The following is a 12,500-nucleotide window of genomic DNA, read 5'->3' as shown; positions in this document are numbered from 1 at the left end:
GAAACACAAAGGCCACGCAGCCCCGGCATCACTCACCAGGGAGCTGGCCTGCAGGAGCCGCCGGCCCCCGGCTTGGCCACAGGACAAGCGGGAAGACGTGAGGTCATCCTTCTACACCAAGAGGCTAAGCCTAGGTTTGCCCCCATAAAAGGGACATTGGGTTTTCCAGCATCCTGGCTGCACTAAGCCAGGGGATCCCCTAGCGCCAGCAGAGAATAGCTCAGACCCACAGGGTCGGCCTCTGCTCCTCGCCACTCCCCAGAATTCCTGCCAACCCGCCAACCACAGGGTATTTCCACCAACAAGTCTTCTAAGGATGGGAAAAGTGCCACAGTTGACTTCTAATTGGAATCTGGAGTCTCCTCGTTCACGTCGGGAATATTGTTCTGGTATTCACATGACAGCCCAACCGGGCCTCCTGCACAGGGACCAGCTTCCATTCACCACTGCCTGGCAGCGGATGGCGGCATTGTGATGTGACACCAAATGCAGAAAAGGGGACAGCTCATCTTCCTTGTTACCAAAATAATACCCTTGCTGACAACTATTGGACTGCATTCAAACACTTCTGTTTACACACCTCGAAGAATACACTGGATTACCGCTTTTATAGTCCTCACGGAACTACATCGACCAAGCCCAGCCCGGCAGCGAAGGAAAACCTGGGCCCAGGGCGCCCTCCCACGCTCTCACCTCCCCGCCTCTCTGCTCGCTCGCGGCCCAGCACACACACTCCCAAGACCAACCAGGCCTGGGCGTCCTCTGCCCCCGCCCCAGTGTATCCTGGCATCTCAGCCCCTCTGAGTAGTGACAGCAGGTACTGGAAGCTACCAGCAGGTGAGAACCTCAACACAGCCAAGATAGCGCTCATGCCCGGCCTGTGCTGGGCTTTAAGAAACTGTCCCTGGGCGGCGGCCAACTGTCTTGGAGGCTTTCTGGGGGGGGGGGGGGCGTCCTAAACTCCTAGTCAGAAACACAAAGCTCTGCGGAGGGCCATCCGAGCAATGGATTTGCACACTTTAACCCAGCGGAAAATCTCTGTGCAGAGGTGAGCTGTAAAATGAGCACTGGGGGCCCCTCTGGAGGTGCCCCTGCCATGACCAAGGACAGAGGAAGGTCCCTCCTGTGCCCTGGGCTGGTGGTGCCACCACAGGAGCCCCTCCTCCTATTTAGGTGTCCCTTCTCCTAACACATGAAGGCAGATCACTCAGGGTCACCCTCTGCCATGTGCCTGCCCTACTCAGGGCAGTGCACATAGTAGGTGCTCAGAAGTGCTGAGGCATGATGGCCACCCAGCTCCTTGAAGATGCCAGGCTAACTCGGAAGCTGTCAAAACGTCTCCATCTGCGAAGCAAAGTGAAGGGGCCGAGTTTGTGACGGTGCTCAGCAGCATGGTCCTGATCTCCTACACCCGCCAGCTGCCGAGTAGACACACAGTGTGGCCTAACCCTACAGGAACAGCACCCCAACACGTGATGCGACACAGGTGACCCCCAGGGCCCTGAGCAGGGCTCTGCCTGTGATCCCCTGACATTAGTGTCCAGAATAGGAGGTACCCTGGAGGCTACGGGAGAGGGGTTGGGGGCCACTGGACTGTTCTTAAGTTATTGGGCCAGCACGTACACAATATTGTGACATATGCTAAAGACCATTCAGTGTACACTTGGGGTGAACCTAAATTTGTGGATTGTGTCTGAAGAAATGATTGAGGCAAAGCAACCCTGTGGACCTGAATGAGAGGGCATGCCAGCTACACCCACGGGGGACAGGCCCCTGGTCTGCACGCCGTCTGGCAGTACCAGTGCTCCTGCTGTTTGTCTAACGGCACAGAGACCACACTGGGCCACGTGCGACAGGACCCAGCTATGGGCCACGTGCGACAGGACCCAGCTATGGGCCAAGGACGGCAGAGAATGAAGTCTTGCCACGGGGGTGAAACAGCTTCCCAACATGATTGCCAAAGGGCACAACTTCCACAGACACATTTTTTACTCCTAATTCATCGGGCTCAATACCTCCCAAAAAAGGAACATTCAGAGGCAGTGCCTTTAAAGATACTGCCAAGCTTGACCCAAGTACCGAGTCTCATGGAACAGCCCCACTCCCACACAGGTTGAAAGGTTAAAACCATCTCGCCGCCCTGAGACCTGTGTCCCCACCTGACCTCCCCTCCCGAGCCTCTGGGCTACTCACACCCCTTCCGCCTGCTGTCCCCGCCACCTTTCCGTGGCTCACCCTCTTCCCTCCGCCTGGAAGACCCCTGGCCCCCCACCAAGCCTCCAGGGCTGCAAGCTCCACACCACCTGCCAGGACTCTTCCTCCCACGAGATCCCAGACCCCTGTGCACCCCTTCTCAGGGCACTTGGACTCTTCTTAGTCATGCTTATCAACTCCTCTTCTGCATCCTGTTGGTCCCCACTAGACACTGAGTCAGAGGGACTGTAGCTCAGCTTCTGCACCAGACATCTGCCAAGGGCTGTGCAAGCCCCAGGCTGCCCGGATGAAGACATCGTCATGTCCCTTTGGTAAGGATTAGCCCACTGCCAAGTGGCAAGAATACGTATCCCTGTCCCTGACACCCCAATCCGAAGGGCCTCTGAGACCCGGTGGTTTCCTTCCTGTCCCAAATTACTGCAGCACGCAGCTGAGGCCCTGGCCCAGAGAGGCAAACTCCCAACGTAGATGCCACAGGCACTTCCAAGCTGCGTGGAGGTGGCGCCAAACCACGATACACCTCTAAGATGACACAATGCTCACCCTGAAGGTCATTCCACTGGTTTTTCTACCCATGCAGGTGAGGAGCCACGCAGGTGACCGAGGAACGTGGGAAGAGGGCCTGCGGCCACGGGGACACAGCTGAGCACGTGTGCAGCGGGAGCAGCCCTTAGGCTTGGTCCGTGGGGTGGACACAGAATGTTAGCAGTGTCAGCCCGAAGCCCCCAAGGGCAGGAAGCCCTGTGAGGCCCGACACCTCCCACAGTGTCTGGCAGCCGCACCTGACCTCTCTCATGGCAGCAAACTCCGCTAACTGGGACCGACTGCACTTCCACCCAGGACCAGCGCAGGAGGCCGGTCTGCAGGCTTTCACCGGGGACTCACCACAGCCAATGCCAGCGTCTCAGCCACCAGCACCCTGCAGGGCTCACGCCCTCGTGGGTGCACACCTGGAAGCTCAGTGCTCACAGGCCCCAGCCGTGCCAGGAGGCGCTCCTTAGGAAAACAGAGTTGGTCTCCAAAGCACGGGGTAAAAGGATCGCCACTGCTCACACATCTGGCTGGACCCCAGCCTGGGGTGCATGGGCTCATGTGACCAGTGAGGGCCACAGGCCACAGCCCCCACCCCTCTCAGGATCAGAGGAGAGATGCCAGCTCCACACTTCAGGTGAAAAGACGGAGAGGAATCTGGCCGAACATACCTCCATCCCATCACCTGGCCCGGAGGTCGGGCTCCTCGGTGGCCACTGGATGCTGGGTGGGGAAGCCCTGAGGGCCCGAGAAGGCCAGAGGACCTCCGGGGCTCCTCTGACCGCAGCAGAATCTCCATGTGTGGATGACACAGGAGGACACACCTCAGTGGAGAGGGTGGGGACCAAAGGGGAAGAGGAAAATAGCCCTCGGTCTGCCCAGGATGGGCACCAGGTCTGTGGCGTCCTGTGGTCTCCACGGAGTTGGTGTTCTCCGTGTTCACTCGCTCTGTGACAAGTCCTCCAGAGCACCCACGCTCCCCCATAAGCACCCACGCCCGTGGAGTCGAGTTCTTGCACGTGCTCCTTACTGCATCCGACGATTTTTTTGTGTGTAGTAAATAGTCTTCATCACCATGAGTTTTCCTTTCCGTTGTTTATCTAAAAACCTCTCTAAAAGAAGAAAGCTGGATGCTACTTATTTTGCATTTTCTATAACAAATGAGAAAGGTTCCGGTGTTCCAGTTGATGATTTTATGGAAGCCCTTTTTCTCAGGCTCTGCTTCTGTGACCCAAGCCTCAGGCCCTAGCGGTGTGTGCAGCGGGCCTCCCCCGGGTGCACCAGCGGGCCACAGCCCAGCAGTGCCAGGACCAGGCCTGCGCCACACACGCCCGAGCAAACGGCGCTCGCCAGCCATTTCCGACCTCAAGTGCCCGCTCGAGCCACAGGTCCAGAAACAGAGCGCATGGCGCACAGGGCTCCCCCAGCCCAGGGCTTCCCACACTGTCTTCAGAAGGGTGTCCTTCCCAAACAGAACTGGAAATAAAGCCCCGAATGGGGGCCCTGTCTCTCCCACTACCGCCGCCCTGTGCCCCCAGGCACTGCCATGGGGAGGGGCTGGGACCACGGACCCTGGGCACTCTGGGGAAGAAGGCCAGGCCTGCCCACATCAGCCACACACGCCGCCCATCCCCAGTGAAACCGACGACCCCTTTGTCCTCTGGGGAAGACGGATGGCCGTCGCCTCAGGCTCGTCTTGTCAGGGTGCCGAGGAGTCAATACCTTCACCTTGACGTGGAAACTTCGTGATTTATCAGTCCGTCTCCCCTCAAGGGCTTGTGTGGCCCCCGCAAGCGCAGCCAATCGGGGTGCAGGGAGCAGACTGGGTCACAGCCACTTGGAAGGCAACCAAACCCCCCTCTGATGACAGACAAATGTGTCTTGTTAGCAACAGCCCAAAAGCGCTTGACTTGTACTAATAACAGAAAGGCCACGCTGGTCACCATGGGTCCAAAGACGAAGCACCCTGTCAGCAGCCTGGTTGGGAAATTAGCAAATAATGTTCTTTCCCTTGATAAATGGGTGACAGCTCCCTCTCACCAATCATTTTTAACATTTTGATGCATGCCTATGATCCCACTGGAGGGGCAGAAAAGTTTACTGGCCCTCAATGTTCACATGATGAATGGAACTCTCTAAATGTGCGATTTCTGTATGAGGTATAGTTCATTTTAAGCAATTCTAGTAAATGGGTGTCACTGATTAGGACAAATAGTCTACTTGTGCAATAGCACAAACGGTGTATCTCATTCTCCTGGCCTCCTTCGAGACAGGAAAGAGGGGACAGCAGGGACCCGGGAGCCCTCCCACAACCCTCTTTAAAGGGACACATTACTGAATCCCACTCCCAGCTCCAGCTCAGCCTGCTGGCAGCTGACCTGCTCCCGTGTGGGGCGGTCATGCTGCCACTGAGGAAGGACACCAGGTGGGCACCCATACCACCTGCCTTTCAGCTCTGCCCTGGAGGCCCGAGGACCCTAGCATTGGCCACTGTGAGGGGGCAGGCTGGGGAAGTGTGCCACCTCTCCTGTCCTCAGACAACTGACAAGAACCAGGTGGGAGGGGCGTGTCACCGAGTCACAGGCTGGTGGGATGGAAAACCTCGATTCAGGGCAAGAGACGCCCGAGCTGACAGCACAACCCCGCGCTACCTGCAGGGAGATGGCTTGTGTAAAAGTCAAGGCATCCAGAGGTGTCCCTGCTCTGGGGACAGCGCAGAGGGGTGATGGAGAACTGAACTTTCAATCAGTATGGCCAGCATGGCCACAGGATGCACACTGCAGACGGGAATGGGCAGTGGGCAGCTGGGCTCCACTGGCCCTGGCCAAGAAGGGCAGGGTCACTGGCTGCTTCAGGCTTATGCTGCCCAAACTCCAGAACCTGAAAGTGTTTCTCACTGTGTCCACGTATGTGGCTGCAAACCTACATTGGAAACAATCAGGTGGTTTACGCTTAAGGCAGCCCTTGCCATTTGGTTCATCAGGGTAAAATGGCATGATCTGTGGGCAGCATTAGGAATCATTGGCTCTGCAGATGTGTTTGAGGAGCAGCAGCCAGGGAGAAGGTGAGCAGGAGCTGGCACGGCCCGCTGACCCTCGGGGAACCCCATCTGGGCCACACCAGAGGTCTCCCCCAGGATCCAGCACTGCCAGGCTTTCCCAGGGGATGAACACGGAGCCCTGCCAGCAGCCTCGGTGGGAACTGTGGCCTCGGCTGCAGGACAGCCCTCAGGAGGAACCATGGCCCTCGACATGCAGCCAGTTCTTGGACATGGTCTTTTTTTTTTTTTTTTTTTTTTAAGAGAAACATAAATACTACATCAGAGAGAACACAAACTGTCAGCAGTTGCTGGCTGAGGAATGATTTCATAAGCCTGAAATTGAATGCATGTCTTTGTGCGGAAAATAATCATTTTTATGTTCCCAACTAGTGAGCGCATCACAGACCTGGGGCTGGTCCAGGTATTGGAGTCAAGAGCTCCCTGTGTCCATTGCGAGACATTCGCTGCTGCCTGCCAGCATCTCATCCAGGAACTGGCTCAGTCTGTCACTGGAGACACCTTGACTCCCAGTAATTTGTGATAATTTCTTAAATTAAGCAAAAGAAGTCTCTAAAATGAGGGTGGGTCAATGAAACGCCAGGGTAAGAGGTCAACAGTCGAAGTCCCCCGAGCCCATTCCTGGTGTCCTGGGAACAATGCTGATGTCAAGCCTCCACCAGTGGCCTCCATTCTTGATTTAATGGGAGACTGCTCTGCCAATGACCACTCTGGACATTTTAAGAAAACAGCAACACACATTTTTGCTGTAGCGCTTCACACTTTAGGACATGCCTGTAAAACTAGTTTTTGTGATAACATGATTTCAATTAGAAGCATGCAAACTCCAATCTGTCTTAATCAAGCAACACTGTAATGCTTCTATTCTAATTAAAAAATAATTTCTTTTATTACTCTTAACAACTCCATGTGTTTCTACTGGTGACGTTACAAATGCCAAACTGCTCAACTGCCTCTACGTGGGTTTCCCAGGTAGGAGATTCCAGTACTATCTTAATTATTATTAAATAAGCAAATGGTACACTCTTAGACAAATATTAAAACGAGCATTGCACCCGGTTATTAATTTGCACTATTCGCTTTTAAATGCAGCAAATATCTCATTAATTTAATTTTCAGTGCCCACCCGTTTATATTGCATTTTACAGTCTAGAAGGCGATTCACTATTAACTGGCAATTACATACACAGTGATTGTTAATTCTGCTCCTAAGTGCTAGCCGCTTGAAAACTGTTCTCTCTCTCTAATTTTTGACCTTCTTACAACAGGGGTGAGGCGCACTGGGAATACTAAGGACTAGTATGGAAGCACTGGACATGTCATTTGTGACTCCTTCTTTTAATTCACCGTGCTAATCAACTCAACTGCCACAGCCTCCCAAGGTAATTGTGACTTGAGAGTGGTTGAGAGCAGCAGGCAAAGGGGCTGGACGGGTGGGGCTCGGCCCACCTCCCCTTCCTGGGCAGGAGAGGCCGACTGTGCCCACTCTGGGTTGACTAATAGGGTCTGGTTCTGAAAAATCTGGTGTTTCTCAGGTCACTGTAAACAGATCATTTAGGCCTTTTGCAAAGTCCGTCCCAGCCCCTACAGGCTGGCGGGCAGCCCCTCCTCTGCACACAGGTTCATTATCCCCTGGCCCGGCTGCCCCGTGGCTGGCCCCACGCCAGGAAGGTTAAATGTGAGGGTATCCCGGCAGCCTCCAGGGCCTGGGATGCTGATGGGAACCAGACGCCCAGGGATGGCGCCCACACCGTGACATCCAGTGGGGCAGGCTCAGCTTTCAGCAGGGAGTGGCTCCCGGTGATTACCTCGTTGTCCCCATCAATTTGGGGGCAATGCAAATCAGACAGAAGCTTCCAGGTCAGACAGGGTATGACCCCACCTCTCCTCTGCTCCCTGAGGTACTGCTCCCCCCACATATCCCTTACACTGCGTTTGAAATGTATATTCCCACTAATGATTGGGGTGTGGGGGGAGGCAATAAATTAGCTTCCAGCTAGGAAGGGCTGAGCTGCAGCGTGGCCTCCTTCAAAGTGCCCGTGCTCGGGAGGAAACCCCTGAGTCCTGGGCAGCAGGACCCTGGAGTGTGGCCCACCAAGCCCAGCCAGCCTCGGAGTGAACACAACACCATGCGGAAATGGAGGGCAGGCCTCTGGGGAGGCCGTCGGCTGGACCCAACTCAGCTTCCCTTGGGGGAGGTGAGGGACACACAGACACCTGGGGAGGGCACCTCTGGCCAAAGAGGGCATCACCTCTGGCCAGAGGACAACAGGCGGTAGAGACAGCTGCACTTCCCCACCCACTGGCCCCAGAGAGTAGGGACTTGGGACCACGGTCATGTGACGCCTGCCAACCAGTGACAGGCAGCACTCCCTCCCTGCACACTTGCATTTGTTTACAAGTGTTCAGCCCAGGGCCTTTCTCTGCAGCACTGGGACAGGATCATCAGCAGACCACAGGCAACACAGAGAAGGGAGCAGGACCTCTCTGCTGTCATATTTTCTCTTTAAAAAAGTTCTCCACCATGACAGTAGCCACCCAGACCTCCCTGCCAAAGCACCTGCATCCGCCAGGATCTGAACTCAGGAAAGAACCCAGTGAGACCGTCCCCGGGTCTGATGTGAGAACAAGCAGCATCCTCCTGAGCAGAGCAAATCGGCCTTGCCACATGGAGACACGGGCTCACTGGGTCCCACAGGCAGATGCAGGTTGTAGCTGAGACACGGAAGCTTGCTCGGGACACCTATCACCTGACATACACCTGCCACAGTGCAGGCGCCACCATCAATCCATGTCTCTACCTCCAGGGGGCTCAGGACGCAGGCGGCTTCCCATGGACCTAGACATAAGTTCAGTGTCACTGACGTCCTTCCTGAGGCACTCTTCACCAAGGGCCTGCCACGTAGAGACACTGAGTAGATTTTACCCTGCTTCTCACAAAAACGCCACAAGGGAGGGCAGAAAAATGGGACTCAGAGGAGTAGGGAGACAGGAAGCCAGGTCTCACATCACCCAGAGGCTCAGGGCTGTCCCACTACAAGACCTGGCTGGTCTTTGCACAGCACCTGCTGTGGCTACAGCCTAGGCCGAGGCCACAGACTCAGGCACATGTGGGACCACACCCACAGTCCCCATGAATCCGTGCACAGCTGTGGCTGCAGCTCACACAGGCCAGGGGCCCCATGGGAAAGGTGCCAGGGAGGCCCTGCCAGGCCGGTGGCAGGATTCTGACCCTGGCCACTCCCAGAACCAGGACGCACAGCGGTTGTCCTTTATACCCAGCAAAAGCACCTATTTGTTGGAGTATGCAGAGGTTCCTCAAGTTACAATGCGGTTCTGTTCCGATATGCCTGGAAGTTTTTATAAGTTGAAAATGCCCTACGTGTAAATTCTTCAAATACACCTGACCCACCACCACGCCTCACAATTAGCCTCGCCTACCACAAATGTGCTCCAAGTACTTATACGAGCCTGCTGTTGGGCTAAATCATCCAACACAAATTCTATTTGATAATCAAGTGCTGAATTGGGTGACTTACTGACCATCATGCTTGAGGAGGAGACGCAGACTGGAGACCTGGGGACACGTGACACACAGTGCAAAGTCGAAGACTCTTATGTGGAGCATTGTAAGTTGGGGACTGTCTGATAAAAGCATTTAAAAGATGCCTCAATTTTATAGTATCTCACTTTGATATGTCTTTTTTAATACACTGAGGGGCTCAGAATCTGGAGAAGTCAATCTCTCTCATCTCTGGATCTTGCAGGGAGCCCCAGAGGTGGCCAAGGAATATGAAGCCCTGTCAGCTAGGCCTGCTGCCCCATGTCGTTCAGCAGTGCTGGGCCCTAGTCCCCCGTGGGCTGGTCCCATGGGAGGATATGACCCCTAGCAGGGGCAAGCCCTGTCTCCCACACTGACCACATAGAGGTGCTGGACTGTGGGTACCTGGTGCCTCCAGGGACCCAGCCCAGGACTGCCTGTGGGGTCCCTGTGGTCCGGGGAGGAGTGGCCTTACATGTTGTCTCCTGTGCTCCTTCAGCGCCTCCTGGAAAGGGGGGAGGCTGAGGAACTGCCGTGACCCTCCCTTGGCTGCAAAGGCGGGGGCTTCAGCACCCCGTGTTACACCTTCCAGAGAGGGGACAGCACACCAGAGGGAGACGAGGACCCTCCAGGGCACCTTCAGATGGGGCAGAGCAGGTGTCAAGCCCAGTGCCCCCTGCTGCCCCCTGCCCCGGACCTTGCAGCCACCAGGACCCAGGCGTGGTTACCTGCCCCTGCACCCACACACTCCAAGGCCAGGAGTAGTACTCCCCCATTCCCCCTTCACTGGGCCTTGGCGAGTACTGTCCAGCACCAGAAGCCTCCCTCTAGTGTCACAGCCCGTGGAGCTGCCTGGGACTGGAACCCAGGATGCAGACACGCCTCCAGGAGAAGTTTACTCATGGCACTTCTCAAACAGATTGTGTCAATTGAGCACTTATGTGGCAAAGCCTTGTGTAAGACGGCATTGAACCAAACCTGGGGACCACAAGGGCCGCCCTTACTGCTGCCCTGAGCTTGTCCAGCACCTTGGAAGAATACAGAACTCCTTCAAGCAGGACCCTGCAGGGTCTAGGCACCCAGATCAGAGCAGGGACCTGACTCACACAGAGGCTCCTGTTTGCTGGGTGTGTGACAGGCGTCTGAGTCCGAATTTGGGCAGCTAAACAGTGGCAATATCACAGGGCACAGCTGGGGAGACGAGGCGGGCAGAGGACCCAGCATGCAGGCGGGCACGCAGGCCACTGTTCTGATGGAGTAGGGGCTACTGCTGGTACTGACAGCATCCCTCCACCACTTCATCTTATGGGGTGTGTTCGGGAGGCTATGGCCCACAGAGGGGATTGGTACCAAGGTCACGTGGCTGCAAGTGCTATACACGGCATACTGCGCCATTTTGGATGAAGACACGGGCACCGCACATTTAACACAACCAGCATGGGCCCACAGGGCTCACAGGTCCTCCTAGGCCCTGCACCTGCCCCCAAGACCCCAAGATGCCCTCCCAAGAGTCTCCTTCTGGGGAGCAGCACCCACACTGTTCCACAGGGGCTGGAGCCATGAACTCACCGGTGTAGACGAAGCGCCCAGGAGCGCCTTTGCAGAACTGCTTGGACTTGTAGGAGAGGGTGACTTCGACAACTCCAGGGATGTGCCGCGGCGGGGTCTGCACCCGGATGGCATGGGGCGTTATCAGCTACAGAAACCACACAGGAACAGGCGCTCAGCGGCGCTGGCCCTGAGAGGCGAACACTTGCCAGTTGGATATAATTACCAAAATGAGCACAAATTGGACCGTCGTCTCGGAATGCTCCCTCCTAGCTGTCACCCAGAGAGTCGGGGCCTACGGTTCTTTAAGAAAAATATCTGCAAACGATCCTGGGTTTAGTTTGCAGGAAAGGCCACAGGGCATCATTCATAGGAAAATTGCCACCACATGTCTTCTCAGACCTGCCTCCAGTCACTCCAGCACTAATTGTTCCCGGGCACTGGGGGACCTCCTACGGCAGGCTTAAAACCCCAGAGCTGCAGAGTGGGGGGCACCCGTACCCACCCACAGGAGAAGCCCCCGCCCCAGGAGGAACCCCCCACCCAAGGGAACTTGGCCAGAGGTGCCTGGCTTCACCCACCCCCGGCGGCCAGCAGGGCAGTCGGCAGCGACAGCCCAAAGGCTTACCTCACTCCACACCAGCATAGTTCCGAACACAACTTGTAGACCGTCAAAGAAGTTGTCTCCGATTATGATCACGGTGGCGCCCCCCGTGGTCCAGCCTTCACTCGGACTGATGGCCTTAATGCACGGAGTTGCTGCTCGCACAAGACAGAGAACAGGGACCTCAGCACCCTGAGCCGCCACGCCAGCTGCCGCCGGCCGCCAGTCCTGCCAGCCCGCCACGGGAGGAAAGGCGGGCCTTCCTCCAGGCGGCTCGCAAAGGGCAATCGTAGATCAGCATGCTGATGTGTTTAAAGCAAACTATTAAATGTTTTATAAAGCAAAGGCCGAGCTGCAGAATACTAGTGAGCAAGAAAAAAATGGCTTGATAGAGCAAATTATGTGTCAGGGCAAATATGACTATTACAAATGATTAGGCATCGCATGCATGTGGCATGTCGATTTATCTGCTTTGCTGTACAGATCTAAGCAGAGTCAATCAAAAGGTTGTTGAAGGAGATGGAAGAGCAAATGCCTCGCATTTCGATTCCTCATAAGCAGCTAATTGGGTTGGGTTTTTTCATCCGCGAACTTTGCCTTTTGGTTCAAAACTTCATTTTCCTCTGTCACTCCACAATTACTACTTTTCACTTTTCATCAGGAAAAAAAATCAAAAGCACTATATTAATACTTTTGTCAAAGGTACACATTTTACATCTAATATTGTTTGTCGACAGGGATCCCTGAGCCGCTGGCCTGACCTCTCTTTGTCTCGGGAGCCCTCACATTTGCATGAGTTATTACAATGGCGCTGCTGAGCGGCCACGGAGGCAGCCCTGCTGGGGGGCGGGGCACAGGCAGCAGAAGGAGGTGCAGGGGGAGGGGGCCAGGAGGCCGCAGCCCCAAGATGGGCAGGCAGGAGGCCCAGCATGCTCGCAGCAGCCTTGAGCGGGAGGCCGGCTGCAGGCTGCGGGCCTCGCGGAGGCCAGCTTTGTTCTTGGCTT

At 55.6% G+C, this 12,500-nt stretch overlaps 1 protein-coding gene across 11 annotated transcripts in view; it reads right to left on the bottom strand.

Moving 5' to 3' along the window:
- Positions 1–12,500, bottom strand: part of Ebf3 (EBF transcription factor 3) — a 116,494-nt gene that overhangs the window by 18,826 nt on the left and 85,168 nt on the right. For 10 of the 11 annotated variants that reach the window (XM_078024191.1, XM_078024144.1, XM_078024141.1 and 7 more), the window contains exons 9-10: positions 11,521–11,651; positions 10,914–11,040 (exon numbers count right to left, since the gene is read on the bottom strand). The exons of the other annotated variant lie outside the window; for it this stretch is intronic. In XM_078024191.1, coding sequence (XP_077880317.1) covers positions 10,914–11,040; positions 11,521–11,651 — 258 coding nt within the window. The remainder of the gene's footprint in view (positions 1–10,913; positions 11,041–11,520; positions 11,652–12,500) is intronic. 11 annotated transcript variants of the gene reach the window in all.

This window comes from Ictidomys tridecemlineatus, chromosome 1, assembly GCF_052094955.1.
Source record: "Ictidomys tridecemlineatus isolate mIctTri1 chromosome 1, mIctTri1.hap1, whole genome shotgun sequence".
NCBI classification, from domain to species: Eukaryota; Metazoa; Chordata; class Mammalia; order Rodentia; family Sciuridae; genus Ictidomys; species Ictidomys tridecemlineatus.
The sequence above is the reverse complement of the archived record's forward strand: the minus strand, read 5'-3'. Positions and strand labels throughout refer to the sequence as shown.